This window comes from Neovison vison, chromosome 13 (genome assembly GCF_020171115.1).
Source record: "Neovison vison isolate M4711 chromosome 13, ASM_NN_V1, whole genome shotgun sequence".
NCBI classification, from domain to species: Eukaryota; Metazoa; Chordata; class Mammalia; order Carnivora; family Mustelidae; genus Neogale; species Neogale vison.
In genome coordinates, this window is record NC_058103.1 from 76,939,453 (window position 1) to 76,965,418 (window position 25,966).

The 25,966-nt window shown below is 48.3% G+C and overlaps 1 protein-coding gene across 1 annotated transcript in view; it reads right to left on the reverse strand.

Moving 5' to 3' along the window:
- GLDN (gliomedin) overlaps positions 1 to 25,966 on the reverse strand; it is a 61,958-nt gene that overhangs the window by 10,732 nt on the left and 25,260 nt on the right. Inside the window, exons 2-5 of the mRNA XM_044231186.1 lie at positions 19,664 to 19,715; positions 12,338 to 12,355; positions 11,878 to 11,985; positions 1,936 to 2,073 (exon numbers count right to left, since the gene is read on the reverse strand). Of these exons, the coding sequence (XP_044087121.1) occupies positions 1,936 to 2,073; positions 11,878 to 11,985; positions 12,338 to 12,355; positions 19,664 to 19,715 (316 nt within the window). The remainder of the gene's footprint in view (positions 1 to 1,935; positions 2,074 to 11,877; positions 11,986 to 12,337; positions 12,356 to 19,663; positions 19,716 to 25,966) is intronic.

The window sequence follows — 25,966 nt, forward strand, 5'->3', positions numbered from 1 at the left end:
CATTGTTCTTTCCAATCATTTGTGAGATGGTATTAGTAGCCCCTTTGTGACCTGAGTCTTGGGGAAGTTCAGTGCTTTGCCCAAGGTCACAACTGGGAACAGGGTAGAACCGAACCTTAGGTGTGTCTCGGGACAAAGACAAAGCTGGCGCTCGTTTCACCCGCCTTGTTGGAGGATCTCAACCCTGACAGCTTATTAGAGTCCCCTGAGGAGATTTAATACAATTCTAATGCTGGGACCCCACCCAGAACAGTTAGGTCAAATGACGACAGGTCGTCTGTATTTTTGAGTCTCTTTATACGCCGCCAGGTGTGAGAAGCACTGCCCCGTGTGGTAGAAGAAATCAGGCGAGCCTACCACACCTGTGACCTGGGGCAGATAGCTGAACACTCTGAGCCTGTTTCTTCATTTCCATACTGAGTCTCATCCTCCCTGTCTTGCCCCGTGAGAAGACACTGAGGTCACTGTTGTGAGTGCTCTGACTTTAGGTGGCCATTGTGCATGGGTACAGCCTATTGCAGGTGCTATTGTCTGGACCATTCACAAGGATGCCACGAGGCTGGGCCATTTAGCTCTTTGGTTCTACCCTCCCGTCCTGAGCTGACTGGTGATCTCAGATCTTATTAGCCACTTCTTCCCAGCCAGACTAGATAAGCCTTTCTAGGCTTTCTAGGGGCAAGCCAGGGTCCCAGAGGCTAGAGGCAAGTCCAAGCCCACTATGAAAGGGCCAGAGACCTGTAGGCAGGGCAGACAAGATCCACCCTCAGAAGCCTTGTTTGCTCTCTGGCCAGCGGACACTCAGCTCTGGCTGCTTTCTGGAATTGGGGTACACAGAGGGACGTAGCTTTTCCTGAATGGTTTGTCAACACCCCTCACTTGTTAAGGGGCATAGGGGAGTATAGCAGTTGGGATGTATAAATTCCTATATAACTGAAGTATAACATGGTCTCGTGTTTTCAAAGTATATTCACCTATATTTGATCCTATATTTTGAAGTCAAAACACTTCTTAAATTTTGAGTATTTTGTACAGCAACCTCCCTGTTTAAGAAACAAATCATGCTAAACATAATTTGAGCTTTGGTCTTAGCACAGTACCAGGCAAACAGAAGGTGCTCAGCACATTTTGAGTAGCTAGATGGGCAACTGCTTCAGGATCATTGTTCTTGACCATCTATCATCCTAGCTTCTTTGGGACAGATGTCCTGTCTCACTTTCATCTTCATATTCCCAGCTACTAGCAAAGTTGCTAATTCATAAGCGGTGTTCTTTGACACTCAAAAATATTTACTGAATACATAAGGATAGTTATATTTTTAGGATAGAAGTGGTCTCTGAAGTACTGTGCTTGTAAAATTCTTCTGCCTCTTCCTTGTCCATGACCATCAGCTGTCACCTACTCTTTCCACCATGTCTTTCTGTGGTTTGCTGGATCTCTACACCCCCTACCGCTGCCAGGTGCCAACTGTGTGCTCTGAGCCTGGGTTGGAAACCAGAAAAAGGAGATCAGCAATGAAGTCTGCTCCAATTCTATGTCAAAATGTTTAGGATAAAGATCTGAAGATGTCCCTACCTGGACTGTGAAGAAAATGCCTGAGCTTTCTGTCAGTTGTCCTCTGACGTATCTTAAATTGCTTGCTTACTCGTCTTGTTCTAGATTGTGCTAGACTTAATAGGTATTTGGAAAAAGAAAGCTCCCTTCATCCTCATTCAATCTAACCATGATGTTTGGACTGGGATTATCTAAACTACTTCTGCTTAGATCTCAGATTTTGTCTCACCAAGGTTGGGATAGCATGCACAGTTTTCTCCTTTTTGAAAGCACAAAATTCTAAAACACGCTGCAAAGCAGATGGGCACATAAAGCAGATAAGGAGAGAAGACCCAAGCAGCGTTTGTCCTAAAAACTAGGCCAACTTCTGGGCCGGCCACTTACCTGTGGGGAGCACATCATTGGACACATCCCCTTTGTCTCCTTTGTCACCCTTTGGCCCTGCTGGGCCCTCATTTCCAGTCAAGCCCAGCTCACCAGGGTCTCCCTTCTCCCCTGGAGTTCCTGTGGCTCCAGGCAGCCCTGAAGGAGGAAATGATTTCTTAGCCTGTAATGCAAGAAATTGTGGTACCCCACTTTGTAATATCATATCACAAGTTGCACTTTTAGGGTGAAGGAGCTTCAACAACCAAATACCTAAGACTCTGTGACCATTTTAGGATGGCAGCATGATATAAACTCATTAAAGACCGGTATTTCCAGGTGACTCTTCTGAATATCTTAGGGACCTTTGGCTGGGCCAACAGGGAATGCACCAGAAAAGGGGCAAGCATGGCAAGAGTGGAAGGAAGGTAAGTCCTGAGCCCGTTTGCCTGCGGGAAGGAAGGAGCACACAGAGGGGTGTGTGTGGCATCCAGAAAGGTGGGTGTTGTCCCCTGCGTTGTTGGTTTCTTCCTCAAAACATCCTGGAGGGGTAGGCTGCTTAGTCATCCTGACTCTTGTTATAGGGAAGCTGGAGCTCAGGCTCGCATCATCACTGAGGCCACTAAGTGAGCAGCAGAGATCTGATTCTGTGTGCTCTTCTGTGACATTCCAATGCAAAATGCTTTTCATCAAATGAGCAAAATGGGTAAAGTTGTTCTAGCACAAGCATTAAGACGGATGGTGATCTTGTGGGTGGATGGTCTGCCCCATTACTGGGGAGCCCTAACTCCAAGAATTGTGGACCGCTCCCTCTCGGCTAGATGTGGGTAAGAATCTAGGCAGTGGCCCCTCTCAGCATGGATTACGGACCGCACAGCATTCTGATCCCTGGCAGAAAGGAAGAAACTAGGAGTATGATCCGACTGCCTTGGTCATGCTGGCAGCTAGTTTCCAGACAGCCACAGAGGGAGTGGTACCCAGACAGAGCCCCACAGTTTCACTGAGGTGAGGTGACAAAAGCTGGATTCTGGGGAGGTGGAGGTGGCTAGGATTCATGAGGCAGAAGGAGCAGGTTGTGCAGACAGAGCTCTGGAGAACTTCAGACAGGTGTCATTGGATCTTTGGCTGAGCAATGACCTGCAGGGTGAAACTCTACAAGGCAGGGCAGGGACAAACAGGAAGTTCACTATACAACTCTCATGCCTGTCCAGGGAAAGGGCTTCATTCCCATCGGGCAAAGCAGAGAGATCTCAGAAAATGATGAGACACTGGGTAAAGTCCTTGGAAAAGTCTTGTCTCAGTAGTGAAGCTAAATTAGCCCAAGAGTCAAGGCTGCTTTGGATCCATTATACCTAAGCTTAAAAACAGCTTCAGAAATATTTAACAGAGCTGGGAGGAGTTTCACTGCCAGAATAGAGTCTATGATCTGAATCGTTTAGCGAATGTAACACAGAACATTAACTATTTAAGAAAGAAAAGGATCGTATCGTCTCAGCAGATACGAGGGCTTTTGATAAAATTTAAACCCATTCTTAATAAAAATTCACATCAAACAAAAAATAGAAAGAAAAGTTCTCAATCTGAAAAAGGGCCTCTGTAAAAATACGTACAGCCAACTTCATCCTTAGTGACAAAAAACTAACTGATTTCCTCCTAAGATCAGGAAAAAGACAAGGGCATCCATACTCATCACTCTTATTTCATACAATACCAGAGGTCCCAGATAGTGCAATAAAGCAAGAAAAAAGAAAGAAAAGACAAGATTGGAAAGGATGGATTCAAATTGTCTTTCAGATAATTGATTGTTTTGTAGAAAATCTCATGGAACCTATAAAAAATGTACTAGAATTCCTCAGCACCCAGGCACCCTGAGACCCTGAGAAGGAAAGGGGTTGCCTAGTATTGGGAAGAAGTATTGCCAGCTGTGAATGTATTAACACAGTCCCCGATCTGCAGGGCCCACACACTCAATACCACAACAGCTTCCTGGAGAGATTGCTTCCTAGAGATACTGCTCCAAGTGGCTGTGATTTCAGGCAACAAGAAGAGCCAGAGGGCATCTTTTAGTGCAAACAGACCTTTAGTTCGTCTCAACCTCTATAACCAAGAGGGCTTAGGATCCATTCATTTTCTTTTCTAATTACCCTGCCAGTCCCCAAGCCTCTTCTTTTTTTCTTAAGGTATTTATTAATTAGAGAGAGAGAGAGAGAGGAGGGATAGAGGGGGACAGAGAAAGAATCTCAAGCAGACTTCACCCTGAGTGTGGAACCCAACTCTCACAATCCTGAGCTCATGCCCTGAGCTGAAACCAAGAGTCAGACGCTTATCCAACTGAGCACCAAGGCGCCCCTCGCCCCACAAGGTGTTCCTTCTTATAAGCTCTGGCTAAGTGCCCAGGCCCCCTCTCTTATCCTCATCGACTTGGCCAGTCCCCACTCTCCAACTGTCATCCTTTCAGCCTTGCGATTGTCCTCCCTCCAGAGTAGCACTCGAGATCTTAAGATCTGGACCCACCCCAGCCCCACTCCCTACAGCCCCATAGGATTCCAAAATCACTGTCCCAAGAGAATCTGAGAATTTGGGATTGGAAGGCACCTTGGAGGTCATCCAGATTAACCCGATGTCCCAGCCTAGAAGCCTCTCTACACTCCCCGATTGGGTCTTCTGGAGTAATGTCAGCAGTGGGCGGTTTATTACATCCCATCGTATCACAGATTGTGCTGGAAGAGTCTGCGCTGCCATCAGAGGCAATATTCCCTAAAACCTCCATCTGTTAACAAATATCATGGAGGACAAGGGGTGTTAGAGAGGAGAAGGGAGTTGGGGTAAATTGGAAGGGGAGGTGAACCATGAGAGACTATGGACTCTGTAAAACAGTCTGAGGGGTTTGAGGTGGCGGGGGGGTAGGAGGTTGGGGTACCAGGTGGTGGGTATTATAGAGGGCACGGCTTGCATGGAGCACTGGGTGTGGTGAAAAAATAATGAATACTGTTTTTCTGAAAATAAATAAATTGGAAAAAATAAAATAAAAAAATAAATAAATTAAAAAAAAAAAAAAGAAAACACTGACTTACAAGTGGAGAGGAGAACTAAAGAGATTTAAATGTGGCCCGTTTTGCAACTGGCATCTCCTATGACGTTTGACATTGCCTCAAAACCAAGCATTTGCTTTTTTTCCCCATCTGTGTCTCACTTTCTCACTAAGAGTTAGTACTGCACTGTCTTCTCTAAAAACCAAATCCTCCAGCAACAGAAAGAAATGCCCTCCTCTTTGTTCATCCCAGTCTTGGGACTGGGTTTTGTGGAACGCCCCCGACCCCTTAGTGCCCCCCCTGCCTCAGTCAGTGACAGATGGTCTCCCCCAAAATAAGCTGTCCTCCTTCACCCCCTGCCGGGAAGAGGCTGGAGTTGACCCCAGCCACGTCAGGCAACCCCCAACGGTAAAGCTGGTGAGACAGTTTGTTTTGAGTGGGCGCCATGGGGGAAGGAAAATAGCAGAGAGCCACTCCTAGCCGACGAGGCGGGTGAGCAGAATCCGGCCTTTCTTCCCTGCAGAATGTGCTGACTCGAAGCCGGCCAGGACTCAACCGGACACACTGTGCGGGGGGCCGGGCCGCGCACTGTGTGACAGTCAGGCCAGGGAAGTAAGTGCCCCCCCTCGGGTCCTCCGACGGCCGATGGGATGAGGCGGTGCTGGACCTCAGTGGGGCCACGGCCAGGGCACCACCAAGGCGGGCAGAGAGGAAACTGTCACGAGAGAGAGACTGTGGAGACAGAACATGCCCCGCCCTTCCTTAAGGAAAGCAGAAAAGCCCAGCGGAGAGTCCAAATACATTCCTAAGCGAAGGTTTTTAGTATCTTTAGCTTCAAGGTCTCACCCCTGTGGGGGGCGTCAGTACCACCGCCACATTCAGGCAGGAGGGGTTTCCTGTCTCACACTAGGCCTTTTTGAGAAAGAGAAGGCACAAAAGGGACGGATAAAGGGGAAATCGGGTGCTGATGCGGAGAGGCTCTTAGTGACCAGAATAAAAGCCTGAAGGAGAAAACCCCGGAGTAACGGCAGGACACCATTCCCCTGAGCACTGCGGCACGGGGTGAGGCGAAACCTGTGGAAGGCATCCCTTGTCCTCCACACAGTGCGGCCGGCTCTAGGGCAACGTTCTCGCCTTTTGTGTCCTTCAGATAATGCGCCTATTTAAAATCCCCACAAAAGGACGTCCTCCTACGCTGAGGGCCCTGAGGAAGGGCTCTTCTCCAGTGAGGGCGCCACTTCCCAGCGAGCGGTCCGGGCCCGGGGTGGGGGCGGGGGGCTTCCATGGGGCTGTGAGCGAGGCCTGCGCCTCCCCCCACCCCAACCCCGGCACCTGCCCCCCACGGAGGGGCGGCCGGCTGCTCTCCGAGTCCTCTCCCGCTGCGTCCCCAGCCCCTCCATCAGCGCCTCGCCCACCCGGCCGCGCCACCACCACCGGCTGAGGCAGGAAACCCCAGCCACTATCTCCCCACTCAGCGGAATCTCATGGTTTTCGTGAAGATGTGGTTTCCGTGGTTGACTGAAATCTGGCGAACGCGTCTTTGGGCGCTGCGTTGCCTGACAGTGATCAACACTTGAAGGTTCTTGAGTACACTGCTGGCTTCCTGGGGGTGGTCCGTGTAGGGTCCCTTGAACTGGGAGGCACAAATGCCAATGGAATGTGTGTACCACTTCCGAAAGGCGCTAAGAGTTCCAGATGGAGGTGTTTTTGTTTTTAATTAAATTAATTAATTTATTTTCAGAAAAACAGTATTCAAGGCTGGATTGTTAAGTGACCTGTGCGAGGCCATGGCGCAGTCGGGGACTGAGGCTGGTGTGCCCGAGTCTCCTTCCACTGCCCTCCTCTGCCCAGAGAACAGGAAATAAGAGACACAAAGCCATCTCTGCCTGCCTGCCAGGCTGCTCCCCTCTGAGCTGGGTAATCTTGTACGCATCCTGCAGGTTATCTCGGAAGGGCTGGCAGCCTCCCTGCCCTCTCTGCCAGACTCCGCGGCAGGCTGCAGTTGGAGGGGGTCCACTGCCCCATGTCCTGCAGGAGTTAATGACACTAGCTCCCAAGGCCAGGCCTCCTTCCTGTCTGCTTCTGCTCTGGGGCACATCAGGGACGCTGCTCTACCAGCTGGGAGTCAGCTCCTCCAGCCTATAAGTTCATGGTTTTGTTTTTGTTTTAAAGATTTTATTTATTTATTTGACAGACAAAGATCACAAGTAGACAGACAGGAAGAGAGAGGAAGGGAAGCAGGCTCCCCGATGAGCAGAGAGCCCAATGCGGGGCTCGATCCCAGGACCCTGGGATCATGACCTGAGCCAAAGGCAGAGGCTTTAACCCATTGAGCCACCCAGGTGCCTCTAAGTTCATGGTTTTAAGCGGTGTTTAAAAGCAGGGGTCCAGGGACGCCTGGGTGGCGCAGTTGGTTAAACGACTGCCTCCGGCTCAGGGCGTAATCCTGGAGTCCCGGGATCGAGTCCCACATCGGGCTCCCAGCTCCATGGGGAGTCTGCTTCTCCCTCTGACCTTCTCCTCGCTCATGCTCTCTCTCACTGTCTCTCTCTCTCAAATAAATAAAATAAAATCTTAAAAAAAAAAAAAAAAGCAGGGGTCCAGGATTAGAGAGCCCTGGTTTCAAGTCCTGTCTCCTCTACTTCTTACTTTTGTGACAGTGAGCAACTTATGTCCATTTGTGTCAACATTGTCTTTATTGCCCCCCTTTGCTGGGTTTTCCAGGCCCTGGAGGTTAGTTCTAAGCAAGATAAACATGGCTTGGCTGTCATGGGCCTCACATCCTTCCTAGGGAGTCAGACCATCAGCACATCAACAAGCAAACACAAGGAGAGAATTTCCAGGAGGGGGTATGTGTTTTGATGGAATGGGGAATGTGACCAGATTGGTGAGGCAGGGACTAGACACAGAAGTGGGGGACCAACTTGAGAGGTGGCAACAGATCTGAGACCTGCAGGAAGAGCAGGGAAAGTGTGCTACGCAGTGGGCAAAGCAGTGCAAAGGTCCTGGGGCAAGAGTGGGCTTGGCCTGTTTGAGAAACAGAAAGATCGGGCTTCTTCAGCTGGAAAAAATATGGCCAACAAAAACGTCCCTCTCCTCAGGGTTGTTTTGAAGACCAAAAGAGGTTAAGTATAGAGAATACTTGGTAGCATGCCTGACAATAGATGTTAGCTATTTGCATACTATTGTTCAGAGAATCCTGCTAGAGGGCATAGTCCAGCCTGAGTCCTGTCTCTGTGGAACACAGGCTCTTTTTCCTGTTTTTAGAAACAGCACTTGTTGTTCCCTCTTTCTGGAATGCACACCCACTCCTCCTCTCTCCCACCCCTGCCTGGCAAATCACTATTGATCCTGGAACTCTCAGCTGGAACCACAACACTTCCTTCCCCACAGTCATGACCCTGGCCCAGCAGGTCACACCCTGTATGAGACCCTGAGGTGCCTTCCTGGGAGCTGACCAAGAGACCCAGACTACTAATCAGAAGGTTCTGGAAGGTCTTCCTGAACATCTCCCTTCCCCAGCCATACCTGTCGGGCCCTGTAGGTTCCATGCACTCCCCCTGGGCCACCTTCTGCCTGCGCACATCTTTCAAGTCTGACCGCACACTTGACCTTCCCGACACCCCCTCTCTTTACCATATCTCTTAAAACCCTGTTCTCTCCTTCAAACAGGTATCTCGCATTGTGATTTGACTATCGACTCCTAATTCCTGCCTTCTCACCAAAGATGGAAAGTTCCAGAATAGGGGCTGCATCTGTTTATTTCCCTACTAGGGCTGGGAACCTGCTCAATAAATATTTGCTGACAGATGGTCCCACCCTCTCCTGGTATTCTACTTGCTACTCAGTCCCGTTCTTGGACTTCTTGCTGGCTCACCCCCCTCCTAGTTGGTCATTAGACATTGTTGCTTCTCAAGGCTCAACCCTCCTCTCCTGTTAGCTCCCTCTGAAAGTGACAGTGCCCATGCCCACATGCCCACTGCCTCAGGTGGCCCCCTCATGCATACTTCTGGCCCCAGGGTCTCCTCTGACTGTAGACCTGCCTGCATCTCCAACGTCCCCCAACATCTCCTCCTGGACATTTCAAGGCACCTCAAACTCAGCACATCAAATGCTCAGCCAAGGTTGTTTCCCTGAACATGAGCTGATACAGGGCTCCCCTACTTGGGACACAGCAGTCATCAGGGGCAAAGATCTGAGTCAGTCTTGGGCACCCCCTCCTTATATCCACCCACCACCAGGTACTGCTGATTTCTCCCCAGAATATCACTCAACTCCACCGGTCTCTCCATCCCCCAGCCTGCCATCCGTTTGACCTGCATCTGAGTAAGTTCTGAACGTCTCCCTCCTTCCGTCCTTGCTCCCTTTGTGTGCCCTCCAGGCAGCATCCCCAGTGTCATTTTAGAAAAGCAGACCTGACCTTGTCACTTTCTCCTACTTGCAACCCCTCGGGGGCTTCTCAGTGCTGTCTGAACAAAGCCCAGACCCTCTGACCAGCTCCGGTCTCCCCTCCCTGCAAGAACACTGAGTGTCAGGTAGGAAGTGAACCCATCGTGGGACGAGGGAAGGAAGCAGAGGAAGGAAAGAACAGATTCAGGGCTTTGACAGGGTGACCAGACCCACGTGCTGGAGTAGTTCAGGGTCTAGGTCAGAGCCGTAGCTGGCCGATGGCGGAGCTGTGCTTTAACAACCTCTCCATAGAGCGGGGCTCGTCAGACAGTCTCTGTGTTTGTACATGGAGGATGGTGTTCAGCTCCCTTTCCCCTGGCCTGGGGCAAGGACAACTGCCTGGGCCCTTTGTGACTCAGGTTCTCTACTCAACCTTAGCCAAGGCTTCTCCTTCTAATGCTGCTGACTCCCGGAGGCCTCCGGTGCTGGAAGCCCGCTGCAAAGGAGCATTTGCGTCTTTGCTGGAGGTCCCGTGGGATTTGGTCCCCTGCCCTGATGAGTGGACCTGGGTCCCCTCTCACTGTCCCACCACTGCCTCCTTCCCTTTCCTGGTGAGGCAAGGCAGTTCTCCACACTGCTGCCAGTCCTCCCAGTTTCCTCCGAGTACCAACCATAGTTCTTACGATACCAGGGCCAAGCTGACTTGGCCACTATCTCTCTGGCCTCATCTCCACCAGGTTCACGTTTTGCATCCCCTCTGTCCAGCTGCCCTGACTGCCCTGCTGCTCCTCAGACCCTGTGGGGACACCGCCCTCACACACTGTGCTGGAAACCCCCTGTCCCCCTATAGCCTGTGGCTCCCTCTCTCCCCATCTCCAGGTGTTGGCTCAAAGGCCCAAGGGGGCCTTACCTGGCCTCCCAATCCACAGTCAGCCCACCCCCCACTCCCACTGCATACACACACTTGTCATTCCCTCTCTTGACACTGTTTCCCCTGTCGCACTTAGCACCGCGGAACAGCTGATCCTTTCCTACTTATTTAGCTTGTTTATGGTCCATCTGCCAGAATGGAATGGGGGTTTCACAAAGGTAGGGATTTTGTCAGCTTTTTCACTTCTGGATCTGCAACATCTAGAACAGCACCCACCATTATAGAGATGAATGAGCTTGTTCTGTCTGGGCTTCACTGGGTCATGGGTGGCAAGCAAATACCCCTCTTCAAAGCCAGGGTCTGTAAGCTTTTTGAAAGTCACCCCATTCCTGTCTGCTCCACACCCAGTGAACCATGGAGGTTTCCTCCCCCCGAGTTGGCCCTCAAAATACTCATTGCTGGATCCTCAGGACTGGACTACCTTTCTGGGGCCTTTCTGGAATAAACCAAACGTCTACACACTGATGGCTATCATTATTCACCGCCGATGCTCATTTATAATTACGATTATTATCCACCATGTAAGGGTCCATTACTGGTTTGTAATTAACGCTGAAATGGCCGGCCTTCTGGGGACTGAGCTGACTGGGACCATGTGGGCCCATTCTCAGAGGCAGCCCCCGGGAACAGGAGCGTGTCGGCTTGACCGAACGGCAGAGCCATTTAACAAGTTTCTCACTTTCTACTGGTTCTCACTTAAAGTGCTTAGAAGAGCAGAGGTGCTGGAAGAGGGTACCGTGTCATCTGGAAGACTGGTCTAGTAGTTATTCTAGCCTTGGGCTTGCCTAGGTGAGTTGGTATGGCAGAGCTAAGAGGCTGAAAATAAACAAGAGGGTTTGGTAGAGTCGGTCCTGACTGCTGTGGCTCAGGGCCAGGCCTGCCCCGGTAGCCTCCTGGGGCATCCCTACCCCTGGCAGTGGGGCCCCCACCGTGTCGTGGGCCCGCTCGCATCGGGGCATCTTCCTGGCCTTGTCCACAGATGGCCCCAGCATTGGAGCTCAGAGCCCCTCAGAACTTGCCTACCCTGGCCCACAGCCTCCTGCTGGGCCTCGCACCAGGACAGGAGACGCCGCTGCCGGGACCACGTGATCCAAGTACCAGCCCCAGGGGGGCCTGCTACTCAAACAGTTCTAGCTACTCCTCTAGCCAAGAACCCCTGTGGCCGGCATCAATCAGCTGACACTCCGTCAGACACAAGGATTTGCTGGGCAGGAGGAGGCAGCGAGAGGGCGGGGCAGGACCTGAGCCTCAAAAGAACTTGGATGTCAGAACACACGGAGGCTGTCCCAAAGCCCCTGCAGCATTCCTCCCCAGGGCTGCCTGCTCCAGCCCCTTCCATCCCTCTGTCTGTCTCGTCTGCCTCGGAGTGAGCAGAAGAGCGGAATCAGTTCCCAGGGAGGCCGCTCTCTAGATAGATGTAAACCTTTGCAGGCCTGCACTCAAAAGCATGCCTGTGGCAACTCAGCCCACAGCGGCTTCCTGATGAGAGTTAAACCAGTCTCATAGGCAAAGGGGTAACACCGTCTCCCCACTATGTTCCTCTTGGGCCCGTCTGAAAAGCGGTAATTGAGACAAGCAATAGGGGATTAACTAGAAAAGTTGCCAAAATACCCAGTTTTCCTCGTTTTCCAGTTGCTCCTTTTTCTCCTTTTGGGCCCTGGGGACCAGGCTGTCCGTCTGATCCGTTGTGTCCCGGAAGCCCACCGACTCCTGGAGATCCTGCGTCGAAACACAGGAAACAAGACCATCTTAAAAAATCGTCACTGAGCTCAATATGATCAGCTTTAGCCAGTGAAACTGGATGGGCATCAGTGCCATTCCCAGATCTTCTCCTCCCACTTCCCCTCCTTTTCTACCTTCCCTTCCCACCCTCCCCCTTGAAGGAAGGGAAGGAATAGTAATGGCAGCTTCTTGAGTGGGAGGGGACAGACGAGCTCATGATGTGGGTAGAGATAAGGAGGGGGACACACTCATGTTCTTCCCCCTTTTCCGCCTCCATCCCTTCTGAGCCATCTGGGGAACGAGTCCCCTCCCCATTCCCCAGGAAGTGGGAAAATCCATGGGCTCTTACCTGGTGGGCCAGGGGGTCCTACAACAAAAAAACAAATTTAGATGGTAAAGCATGGCTGGTAGATAGTGAAGCCAGCACCACAAACCCCAAATCAAAGGGCACCTTCCCCTCCTAATGATTATTAACCATCTACTGGCCCTAAGCAACCACTCCATGCCTTTTTTTAAGAACTCAGCATATTCACTCAAAAGATCCTTGAAAGCAATTCAATAATTTGCCAGTCAAACCCACTTTTGCTTAGGTTTCAATGGACTAAGAATAATTTCTGAGTGGGCTTCACCATAGATTCGTACGTCAGTCATCTCTCAAGCCGTCAGCTTCACTAAATGAGGCTTGGTAAGAACGCAGGAGGGCACTAGTGCAGCCTGGGCCCAGGTAAGCATCGGGAAATGGTGGTGCTGTCATTGCCGGGCTGAGATCTGGCTGTCGTGAGAAAGCAGTCCCAAGAGCTCTCATCCAGCGAGCGCGTTTCCTCCAGGCCACCTAGGGCAACTGAGAGCAGAACTGGTTCTCAGGTCTCTATTCTGTTGCACGAAATAGCCTGGGAACAATTGAGGGCCCAGATCAGGTAACAAACATCTTGCTTAGTGTGTAATTACCTGAGGATCTATGGGGTTCAGATGAACCATTTACACATAATCCAACAAAACAATTTTGCTTCCACAAATAGGAGAGTCTCATTGTCAATTATTTTATTTAAGCACTCGGACAAGCCAATGGGCTTATAACATGAGCGGCTGAGGTCCTTCTGTTTTTCCAGAACATATATGATGATTACCCATATTGGAGTAGAAAGGTCGTTCTACAAATCCAAGCCTATGACTTTTCACAAAACGATTTACTAAGCCATTTACTAAGCACTTCCTGTGTCTAGCACTAAAGTCTACTAGGCAGCAGAAATCTTGGTCCCTGTGTCTCTGGTGTTTACAATCTAGCTGGAAACCACAATGAAACACGAGGGAGGGAGTTACAGAAAAGCAGTCCCTCCAAGGACTATTGTGGCAATGTGGCACATGGCAGTCTGAGAAGGTTTCCAGAGTGTGTGAGGTTTGAGCTATGGTGCTGAAGAAACAATGAGCCTGACACGGCCACGGGGCTAGGGCTGGGCAGCTCAGGTCGGGGACCAGCAGGAACAAAGACGCGGGGGTGGAAAGTTGCATGATTCAGAGAGAGTGAAAGGAGGAAGCCTGGCCAACCTGGTGTGTGTAGAGATGAGGCTGAGTCAGTACTTGGTGGGGTGGGTGTGGGGCATTGGAACACCAAAAGGAGAGGTGTAGGTGGTGTCTGCAAGGCAGTGGGGAGCTACAGTAGGTCTTAATTGGGGGATGATACCATGAAATCAGTGTGTTTTTGAAATCCTCTCTGTAGATGGAAGTTGTATACAACTGGGGAAAAAGAAGAAGAGAGAAAGAGAGGTGGGGTGGGGAGAAAACACTCAGAAGACCGTTGTAGTTAAAATGAGGGGCAAGGTTGTGGACAGACTGGTTGGTAACTGTAGAGTTGTAGAGAAAGCTAGAAATTCAAGAGGTATATCAGCAGAAGAATGAGCAGGGCTCTATGTCTGAGTGGGTAGGGGCAAGAGAAGAGGACTCTCAGATGATGGGGAACTGAGGATATGGATGGAAAGAGAATGACGACTCTTGGAAGAAGTGTTTGGATGTATTCTTTCTATACATGCAGTCCCATTTGGGGCAAAAATGATTTGGTGAAAATGGTACCACTATAGCCTGTGGCGACATGATTTTTACCCCCAGATGGCACATGCTTGTACACACGTAAGGAGGTGTGTAGATGGCAGAAGAAATCAGTCATCATTCCCGACTACAGATGGAACCAAATTCAGATGTGTAGATTGGATAAAAGGTCACCAAGCAGGAATCAGTTGTCTATATAGGTTTCAAGAGTTCTCAAGATAGTCCAATAACCATTTCTATGCAGTAGGAGTATTGGAGAGAAGTCCTGGCTAGAGCTGTATATTTAGGACACTTTGGTCATGGCCAAGAATGTTGCTATGGAGAAATGTTTAGATTAGGATTTCCTGACATTGACCTGAGGATCATTGACACCTATGGTTATAGTTCTCAGTCATCTGAGTCCATAGAATCATCTAGAATGCTCGTTAAAATGCAGCTACCTAGACCCCAGCTGGAGAATCTAATTCAGTTTACATTTAGAGTGGGGCCCAGGGAAGTGCTTTTTCACCAGGCATGACAGGTGACTGGGAAGCAGGTGGTCATGGGGAACCCCGACCAGATGCGAAACGTCTCTGGAAAAACAATCAGTCACTATCAACAGAGTCCTAAAGGAGTCCCTGACTCTAGAAAGCCTGAGAGCTATTAGTCTGGGAGCAAAAGTAAAATGTTGAGCCAAATTGTGGGATGGAGGGGGGGGGACATATACCACATCTGGAGGGAGATGGGTGATAGAAGAGGCATCAGGAAAGAGAGACTGAACCAAAGGTACAGGAGGGAATCCAGGAGGTCCTGAACCCTGAACCTAAAGGAGAAGAGAATTTCAGAAGAGAAAGGAGACAAACACTTTCAAAGAGCCCAGAAGCAGAGTGCTACAGTGATGGTGAACCTGTATCCCGACACCCGCTCGGGATGCCTACAGAGCTGCCCAAAGGCTGCTTACACCTGAAAGAAGCCCCAAATATGTGCCATTATACTAAAGTCAAATGTCAAATAGTGTGTGCCAACTGGGTCTTGAGAAAACTGTTCATCAGGATGTTTTCTCAACTCTTGACTCTTCTCTTCTTGAATAACAGAAACCCTGGGGATACACGTGGACAGCCAGGTTCATGTTAGCACTGTATGCGGGGCTGGAGCGATGGGACAATGGAGAATGTCTCTGGGACTTGGAGACTTGGTTCACATGTGATCCCGCCTCCTACTGTCTCCCTGTTTCCCACTGCCTCCTGGCTTCCGCAGGACAAGTTTTCTGCTGCCTCCCAAGATTCTGATGCGTCTGCCCCATTCCCCACCCGGTTAGAGACTGCCACCACCTTCCACATGGGTGGGGGCCTGGGCCTGACATATGTCCTACACGCCTTTGTCACAGAGTGGGGTCTCCTATGCTTGTGAGGGCCTGTACCCATTCTGTGAGCATCCCTCACCTTGAGGAGTATGACACTAAATAGCAAATAAAAAGCCCCACCATAGCAGGTAGAGAGTAAAACCATTAAAGAAAGGAGGAAGCCCTTTTCCTGCTTTTTGAAGAAGGGGCCCTGAATTTTCATTGCCACAGCAGGCTCTGACTGCCCCAACTCACATTCCTAACCAGAATCGGTGAGAAGTGGGCGGATGCTGGAGGAGCTGAGCCGCTTAGAGTTTTTTTCTCCTTGAAATCTAAGACTGACCCACAGTGGCCTCAGTTATGTAAATCGGAGGTCTGTGGATTGTCACGCAAGGCAAAACAATGCCCCTGTGCTGAGAGAGATCAGAGAGGAGTGGTGGTGACTGGCATTGACATGACAGAACCACAAGATGGCAATACTGGGATCCCGGAGTCCCCAGAACCAACTTGGAGTGTCCGGACTTCATGGAGGAAAAAAAGCCTTTGCTGGGTTATGCCACTGAGATTTTATGGTTTAATCACTACCAGAGCCTGTCCTAACCTACCTTGACAAATACATCCCTCTGTCCTTACAACAACTGGTAACTTCTTGACCCCCCCCACCCCCGCCTCGGATAAGCTCTGCTGCTAGCAAAGAGAAGGATTTCAATGTAGACAGGAAACACGGGCACGACAGTTATGAGGAAGGAATGACCACATTTCCTGAAGTCTCACCAATAGTGGAACACAAAGAAGCCCCCAAATAAAAATCCAAATAGAAACATGTCAGAAAGGAAGGTCCGGTTCAGCCACTAAGCCTGATAAAGCCAGGCCTGGCGCCTGTGGGGCCTATGGCCCTGATTCTCTTCCTCTCCTGTTCCCAGCAGGGACTCCCCAGGGCTTGGGGTTCAGCCAGCCAAGGCTTCAGGGCCAGACGGGAGCTCTAGCCAAAGGGAGTGTGGCTCCCCTTTCCCCTGGGAGTCAGGAGTACTTGGCTGTCCTTCAGGGATGGCCTGAGAGGGCCCTAGTTCTCGCATGTGGAACTGGAACTTACCAACTAGAACAACAGGCTAGTGGCTCAGTGAGGCCAGCTGAGCGAGAGCATGAGCAAACACCAGCTGTTTCTGAGAACAGCCTGTCAGTTGACCAGCGTTGCCCTGGTCAAGTCTCGGAGGCCTCAGGACCCAGCCTGTGTCCGACGGTACACCCTTTGCGGCTGCCCCTGCCACCAACCGCGGGGCCAGTCCCAGGCCACCTAACTTGGAAAGGCGTCTTTCCTCCTATGTCCCCGCTAAACTGCAGCTTTGGTCCAATCCCATCTGTTTGGTGCATTTCAACTTTGGACCATGGCACGGCAACCTTCAAGATTTAGAGTAGGGATGGCCAATAGGTTTTATTTCAAGTGCCAGTTCTCACCTGTCAGTACAGATTTCTGGAAGGCCAGAAAAGAATGACATGAGGCCATGCTCCGTGGCGGCTGGGATCCCTTCTCCGTGTCTGCCGGGGTACAGGGTAAGGATCTGTAAGGAGTGCCATCACGGGTTTGGAGCCCCTTGGCCATAAGGAGAATGGGCAATGTGGATTTGAAGCACCCCTGCCCAGATAAGCAGGTCAGTAATGTCGTAGTTTTGAGATTTTCCCAAAAAGCCTATGCTCTGAGCCCACTGGAAGTGAAGAACCCAAGAACCTGCCTTCTTTAAGACACCTGCTATTCCAGAAAATATGTTTCTGGGGTCCCAGGAAATCTGGGCTTTGGGATGGGATGCATCCAGAAAAGCATGCCGTTTGTACTCAAAAGCACAAAATGTGCATTAGCAAAACCCTTACCTGCTCTAGCTCCTGAACTGCCCTCACTATTTGCCTGACGGTTACCGGCTGCATACATCCGTCCTTGTCCCCAGACCACGGACAGCTGCCTCCAGAAAAGGGAACAGGGATGGGGTTTCGCGGTCCCAGCTAGACTAGCCTCGAGTCACAGTGCCTGCTTTTTCAAAGCTGAGTCCCATGTAAAGCTGGATCTTGTTCTCAGGCCTCAGGCCCCAAGCCCGGGGTCCACTCTGGCAGCCGCTCCTGCCAGTATCTTCTTGGAGCTCTGGACCAAGACTCTCTGCCCTTGCCCCTGTAGCTGCCAGTGCAGTCCTGGATCCTATCACCTTTCTGCCCCCTGTCCAGACAGCGTGATCTGTCCCGAGATACAACCGCGCTTGGCAACTTGTAAGTTTCACACCTAAGTTTTAATTGAAGAGCCTTCTGTGTGAAAAGGGGGCTCAGTTTCAAGCTGGCATGAAACGAGAAGGTGCTGGCTTTTGAAAAGATTTTGAGGTACCAAAGAATAGCTTCCTCAACCCATTTCCAGCACAGATGCGATCCCCACCCCCCACCCCTAATCTTCCCTAAGTGGTCTCGACAGCTCCACCAGCATTCACTGAACAGCGAGGCTCTCCTTCTAGCACTTCTATAATAAATATCAAAAAGGAGGAGGCTTTTCCTGTGCCTCTCAACAGGATTTTTGTGCCTGTAATTCCATCCATCTGAGCGTTTTTCTAGTGCTCATTACTGTCACATGAGGAACTCTGAACAGGACTTTCGAAGATGAAAGAAAGGTGCGTAAGACACAAGAGTTTCAGAATGAAGGGCCAAGCTCTTCCGAAGAGATTTAATTTTCTCTGAGGGTCGAAATGTGTCTTGAGTAATTCAATTAGCATTTCCCAAGAAGCCACAGGATTATAGCTTTTCTCGCTAAAACTAAACTAAGCAAACAAGAGGCAAACTTGGACCCAGGGTTCTTCAGGGAAATGTCTTTCTCACCAGCCCACTGCCCCCAATTTAATCATTTCCATAAGCCATCGGTTTAGTCGTTCACCAAACTTGCACTGAGCTCCCAGTGCAGGGCAGGTCATGGGCGGTCGCCGGGAGAACGCTGGCACGCAGGACGGGGTTTCTCACGGCTGGACGCAGCCTGCAGGGTTTCTAACCTCCACCAGTGTGCCCTGTCAGTGGGACACCCCAGGGCCTGAGGGCAGACACGGAGAAGGATCAACAGAAGCTTCATCAGGCTTCAAAGTCTTCTGGTTATGTGTTAAAGTTCAGGAGAGCTGTGCATTTACTCCATAGTAGACTTTTAATGCAAAAATCATTTCCTCAGAATGGGGGAGAGGATGGAAATAGCTGTGTCTGATATCAGGCTCCGTAGGCCCATCCTTGGGCCTGGCCAGAGCCTTCCTTGGTCTAGGGTAAAATGAATTAGGTGAACTGTCTGGGGTCTGTGTTCTTCCTTGCGCCAAGCTTCTCAAGGCAGGAGGCAAGCACTCCCGACCCAGGCAGGAGGCAGGCACTTCATCTCAAGCAGGAATCAAGCACCCAGCTCCCCTCAGGCAGGAATCAGGTACTTCCCTCAGGCAGCAGACAGGAGGCAGGCACCCCCCACCACCTCAGGCAGGAGGCAGGACACCTTAGGTTCAGGTGTACATTGTCTATTAACAGCACATTTCCCCCCACCCGCCCAACCCACTAGCCATGCTGTGTCCCTTGGCTTGCTGTGCCTCCTTGTTGATTCCCTCCCTCCTGTTTATTTGTCCTTGATTTCCTGAGTGGAGGGGAGCTGTGACATAACCCCCCATCTCACCTAGCAAACAGTAGACACCACACACAGAGCACTCTTCATAATGTTTTCTTGACTAATTAGCAGTTTGCTTCTAGAACTTCCTGTTCATGCCATATGTATAAGGAAACAGTTACTTCTGATAAGCAAATACCCCTTTTTTTTCCTCTTTTAAAAAGTCGTGTGAATAAGGAAAACATCTATGGCCCCATTTCAAGGTACCACACGTTTCTAATTATCCGAGACCTAGTTATTTTTCATGGCTATATTTCTATGGTAATACCAAAAATATTATTTTTCATAATTATATTTCAATTGATACTGAGCTCATTAAAAACATCTGGTAAGGGGCGTCTGGGTGGCTCAGTGTGTTGAGCCTCTGCCTTTGGCTCGGGTCATGATCTCAGGGTCCTGGGATCGAGTCCCGCATAGGGCTCTGTGCTCAGCAGGGAGCGTCCTTCCCCCTCTCTCTCTGCCTGCCTCTCTGGCTACTTGTGATCGCTCTCTGTCAAATAAATAAATAAAATCTTTTAAAAAAAATCTGGTATAAGTAAACCAACATGTGTTTTTATAACTCTTAGTGTTCCTAGGTGTTCATTTTGCCCTGGTCCTCTGGTGAGCCCACGTGTGTGCAGTGTGAACCCCTCTCGCTCAGTGCCAGGCCGGCCTACCTGTAAGGCAGATGCCCTTGGTGCTGTTGCAGAGGTCCACCATCACTCGGATCTGTAGGGAGAGAGGGTGGTTAATAGCACCACAGAATACAGTGGGCCCCGAACTTGACCTTCACCCGGAGGAAAGCAGTTACAAGGATTCACAAAGTAACCTCAGCAGAACATGCCGAAGTCTGAAGAAAAGTTAACCTCAACCGAAAAAGAAACTCTTAAAAGACCTAGTGATATATGATAATAGAAGCTCATCTACTAATATCATTCATCAAATCTCCTTGATTTCTCTTTAGCTCTGAGAAGAGAGGATGGTAAAGGAATTGCTAAATCCAATTTTCAAGGCTGTCATGAGTCAGCCCTCCAGCATCTGAAGGACTCAATCTGCGTGGGGGTTGAGTAAAGAGGGAAGGGTTTGTGACTGGGAGTTAGCACCCACTAGCTGGGCGAGCACAGGCAAGGTACTTAACCTCCAGGCGCTTTGGTTTCCTTTGAAAAGTTTAAATACTATAAGCACCTGTCTTGAGTTCTGTCCCCGGTACACAAATGCTGCCCCAGATGGTAGTCATTCTCGTGCCTTGTGGGTACAGCCTACTCAACACTGGATGGCCGTCTGTGGTAGGTGGACGCTGCAGCATGGTCTGAGCCTGGGGTCTGGTCTCCCCACACCCATTCTGCAGCCCCTTCCCCTCTCCACTCTCCATGCTGCTCCCAGGGAACTTCACAAAAACCAATCCTGAGCAGGTGAGCCCTGATTCACACACTGTTGTGATTCCTTGCTGCTCTAAAGACACAGAACAAAGTTCCTCCTTCTCTGGAGTCTTCTCACCACTCCCCTTTCTCTTTCTATCTTCCAGCTGTGCTTTGCCTCAGTTTGCTCATCTCAAAATGGAGATAGGAATAGCGCTTACATCTGAGGATTGTTGTGAAGAGTAAGTGAAATCATTTCATGTGAAGTTCTTAGAACAATCTGGGAAGCACACACAACAGTATCTTCCACCCAGTGGAGGTAATAGAGAGTGTGGACAGAAGCATGGATTCTGAGGTCAACCTGCCTATGTTCAAATCGTGGCTTTGCCACTCACAAGCAGTGTGATTGGAGGGCAGTTACGTGACCTCTCTGTGCTTCCGTGTTTTTATCTGTAAATGAAGCTAACGGCACCTACCTTATACCATGGTTGTGTGTATTAAATGAGCAAGTACATGCAATGCACTCAGAGCAGGAACTAGCACATAATAAGCACACGCTATTTATGCTATTGTGTTAGATCTTTCCTTAAATATGCCAGGAATGACTGAATTAATTCATAAATTTACCACCCAATGGTTTTCAACTTATAGATTCAGTAATTTTTAGACCCTAATAATGTGACATTTCAAAACTATGCAGAGAACTTATTAAGAAATGGATTTGAGGGGCGCCTGGGTGGCTCAGTGGGTTATAGCCTCTGCCTTCGGCCCAGGTCCCAGATCCTGGGATCCTGGGATCGAGCCCCACATCGGGTTCTCTGCTCAGCAGGGACCCTGCTTCCCCCTCTCTCTCTACCTGCCTCTCTGCCTACTTGTGATCTGTCAAATAAATAAAATAAAAAATAAATTAAAAAAAAAGAAGTGGATTTGAGATAGCAGGTTAGACATCGGGGTAAAAACAAAATGTTGAATCCTTACTTTGCTCCTTACACTAAATAAGTCCATTAAGCAATATGATAAAAGAGTTAAAAGTGAAAAATAAACTTAGATAAAACACTGGAAGAAAACCTGGGGGAAAAATTCATACTGGCATTAGAGTAGGAAAGACTTTTCCAAGAAAGAAACAACCCCCATACTATATAGGAAGAATGTATAAATTTGACTAATAATTTAAATTTTTTGCAAAAGGTGAAATCCTACAAGCCAATAACAAATGAGAACCGTAGACCTTGAAAAATAACTGTGAAAGGCTAGTATCTAAAGAGCTCTTACAAACCAATAAGGAACAAGAAACCAGAAGAAAAATGAACAGTGGGCCCAAATAGGAACTTCAAAGAAAAGCAAAAGGATGCGTCATTTTCACTTACAGTTAAAGAAATACATTCAAATGATGAAATGTTATTTCCCACCTCTTCGATTTGTTAATAAAAAGACTAACAGACTATCATGGGAGCAGCTGGAAAGCCACTCTCTCATCCTGCTGATCAAGTGAAGGCATACTATCCCGCTGGAGGGCATTTTGGCAATAACTACTAAAATGTAAGTGGGTCTACCTTCTGATCCATCAATTGCACTTTGGATTTAGTCTTCAGATATATTCAAATACACGTGAGGAGAGAGAAGTACAAAGACAGTCATTGCGGAAATGTGGACGAGAGCAAAAACAAGCTCCATATTTATCAGAGGGTCTTATGGAAAGAAGGGCAGCATATCCGTAGCATGGAATTCAGTGAAAAAGAATACATTTAAATCTGTAAGAATGACACTGAACTATCTCCAAGATAAATGAAGAAAAAAAAAAAGGCAAAGTACTGAGCAGCATGTGTAATGTCCTCTCATTTACGAAAAAAAAAAAAAAAGTACTGTGCACACAAATATTTCTATATGCTTCTCTCTTGTTGCTTTCAAGATTCTCTGGTTTTGGCTTTCCAGAGTATTTATGGAAAGAACCTAAAAAGCCTCGAGGGTGGGGCAGGGATGGAGGACCAGGGTGGGAGGAGGCCATAGGAAACATGCTATGCCCTTTTGTTTCATTGGAAATTTTCACTGATCATTCTTTGAGTTAAACTCTATTTAAAAAGAACAAGTTTTGATGGAAGGGGAAAGACTGTTTTGCCTTCCACCTAGGCTTAGTCTGTTTGCTAGGAGATCCAGCGGAAAAGTCATACCGTGTCTACTTTGTCAAGTGTATCTATAGATATTTATTGACGACTTTAGAAATGACTTGTGAAACATACATCTCACAAATAGAGCAAATGTGCACCATTTAAAGATGAATTGTAAAGCAAACATATATATCCCGCACCCACTCACCATCCCTGGGAAAAAACTAGAGGTGCTTCTTCCCATAACATGCCAGCCCCATCAACTCTGAGACAAAGTGTATTGTGTGGTGTTCCTCTCTCTTTCATACAAGTAAGAACACAGAGGCATAGAGAGGTGACATCCTGTACTCAAGGTCATGTCACTTGCTGGGATCAGAGCTGGCTTCAACTCCTGATGCCAGGTCTACTGTGCTTTCGATTATTGCTCTGATGATTCCCTCAACAGAAAAAGACAGAAGAAATTTCGACTTGCTATTTTTAGTCATTTTCATAAATGAATGTAATCAGCTGCACTATGGACAAGATTTTTTATCTTAAAAAATGTATAATTGCCCATTGAGAGAACCATTAAAGACTTCACAATGCTTCATTTGTTGCCTGGGGGATCACAGCAAAGGGAGTCGTTTGAAACAACAGAAGCATCAATAGGGAAAATTAGCCTTTCTCTTTCCTTCTCATCACCGGTCTGGGGTAGGCACAGCGTCTATAAAAGATGATGAAGAAAGAATTTTCATTTCCGACCTTTTGGCTCCATTTATATGCTAAATGTCCATTTAGTTATTTACCAGTAAATTGTGTTAATGTTCATGCAGAAATAGTCCTTGAACAGACTTGGGCTATATAAGACTGTAGTGGGGGAAATAGAGGGAATGAAAAGTTGTGGCCATAGAAAGTCAGAAGCTGTCTTTCTGATAGTGATTAAGAGCTTGGTTCAGAATAAAAGAACTCAAAATGGGTTGTCACACAACCCAGGTTGTCAAATTATGGAATCACATTTGGCATAGAGAGCTTTCTAAATCTTAATTTAGGACTTAAGAATGGTGAAGCTGGAAGAGGCCTTCCAGCTCACTGTCCTGGGGGTGTCAGGCACAGTCGGTCCAAGATGTAGCTCTGCTCCCCCACAGAGTCTAGCTCCTGCCACTTTCCCCGTCACTCTGCTCCAATCGTACTGATGGTTGTCTCTGGTCTTTGCTGCGTCTGTAGGCAGTGCTTACCTCTTTGCTGAGAACTCAGCTCAAATGTCACCGCATCAGGAACACTTTCCCTGACTCCCCAGCTGAAAATACCCCTACGGGCCACTCTCCATCACCTCACCCGGCTTGTTTTCTCTGTAACGCTCATCACTATCCAATATTATCTTACTAATGTCTGCGTTTATTTATTATTCACTCCTGCCTCCCAAAGAATGGAAGAATTTTGAGAGAATTTGCTGTTTTGTCTCTATCCCTTGTGTATAAAATAGTGCCTGCATCCAGACCTAGAATTTTTCCACTGGGGAGATACATTTCAAGTAAAAAAGTAAGTCAGTGGTCTTGAAGGGAGATCTTACCTTGACAGAAGTTGACAATAAATTGCTAACCTGGGTTTATGATGTGAGAATTTGATGGCATTGGGAAGAGGATGGGTGAGATGCAGAAAAAGCTCCAGAACAGTTGTGGGAAGGCCCACCCCAACCCACAGACACTATTTGGAGGACACATTTTATGGGAACAAATGGCTGTCACCCTCCCTCAGAGCTATATAAAGAATGGTGCCCCTGAGTGCTCAGGCTTAGTGCACCCTTGGTCAACGTGTCAACGGGGTGGAATCACCTCCCCAGAAGAGACACCATGGCCTGTCGGGGTCATCTCTTGAGTGGGAAGATCAATACAGTAATGGAGAGGGACACGTTGTATGGGGTCTTGTTCTTAGCAATGACAACATGTGGGTCATGGGAGAAAAGACAGCCAAAATGGGAGGAAGGGTCTTGGGTTCCTCACCATGACTGTTCTTGGCTTTGCTTGAGAAAGAATTCAAGAACAATCCATTTAGAAGAAGGATCAAAGATTTATCAAGTAGAGAAGTAAGAAAGGAGCTACTTCACAAAGTAGCAGCCTCTTCTCCCAGAGGGGGTAGAGCATCCCCCTTTGCTTCTATAAAACCCAAAGGTTTTATATATCTTTTTAAAATTTTATTTATTTATTTGACAGAGAGACGTCAAGAGCAGGAACACAAGCAAGGGGAGTGGGAAAGGGAGAAACAGGCTCCCCATGGAGCAAGGAACCTGATGATGCGATGCAGGGCTTGATCCCAGGACCCTGGGATCATGACCTGAGCTGAAGGCAGATGCTTAGTGACTGAGCCACCCAGGTGCCCCAATTTTTTATGCTTTTAAAATTAGTTAACTGTATAGGGAGGGCCTTACTCTTTAACTTTGGGGGTTTATCATTTACATTGGAACCGTAGTTTTTCCATTGTCCCAAGGTTGTGCAATTACCAACAGGGAACAATTTTAAGAATGTCCAGCCTTGGTGGCTTTTACTGTCTGGTGATCATCCATGAATCAGATCTTACAACTTTTTTTAATAACCTGCTGATTTTTAAGTTAAGGGTCAGCCTAGACCAAAATGGCTTTACTTTGGTTAACCAAAGTAGGTAATTTCACAGTCCAAGGACAAAGGAAAAACTAAGTGTCCTTGGCTCAACAGCTTCTAGTTTTGCAAAAGTGTCAGAGGACAGGAGCATTTGGTAAGATCCCCTTTCCAGTGGGGCTTGAGGGCCATCTTTTTCAGAACATCCAATCACCAGGCTCTAACTTGTGACCAAGTTAGATTCTCTGAACTGGAACCTGGGAAAGGCTTCTTTAACCTGCTGATGCTAGGTTTGAGTATAAGACATTAGAGACCTACAGTAGCTGGTCATATCAGCATGAGATGACAAAGGAAAAGCAGAAGGTTGTATAGTGATGAAATTTTAAGAGGTTTGCAAGGTTTTTGTTAAGACATATCATATGCTTTTGTTAAGGCATATATGTCCAGTGAAGTGGATACCTCAATCATGGGAGATCATGAAAGGTATACCCCAGGGAGGACACATACTTTTTAACAGTTCCTTTGCCATTGTGAGGGCATCAGCCTGGCAGCGGGGGACGCTTTAGCTCATTTTGAAAACACGTATAGTAGCAAAAACATATGGCTAACCTACATGAAATGGCAGCTAAATGAGGTCCCAGATGCAGGTGCTCAAAAGATCCAGCTGGAGGTCTGAGGGCTCTGGGAAAAACAGTCTTTTCAGGATTATGCACCTGACAAGTCAGATGTAGCTGATAGACTGTTTTTGCAACTTTATATAAGTCTCTCCCTACCAATATCTATTCATAATTTGAGTCATCTTTGATGTACTATGGTGGGTGAAGGAATGCAAAAACAAAACAAAACAAAACAAAAAATGGGGTTTTTCAGAGAGCTGAGAGGCACCAAGGGATCTGGGTTTCCTGAAGCCCTAAGTCTTCTCTTCATTTACAGCCATTGCTTACCCA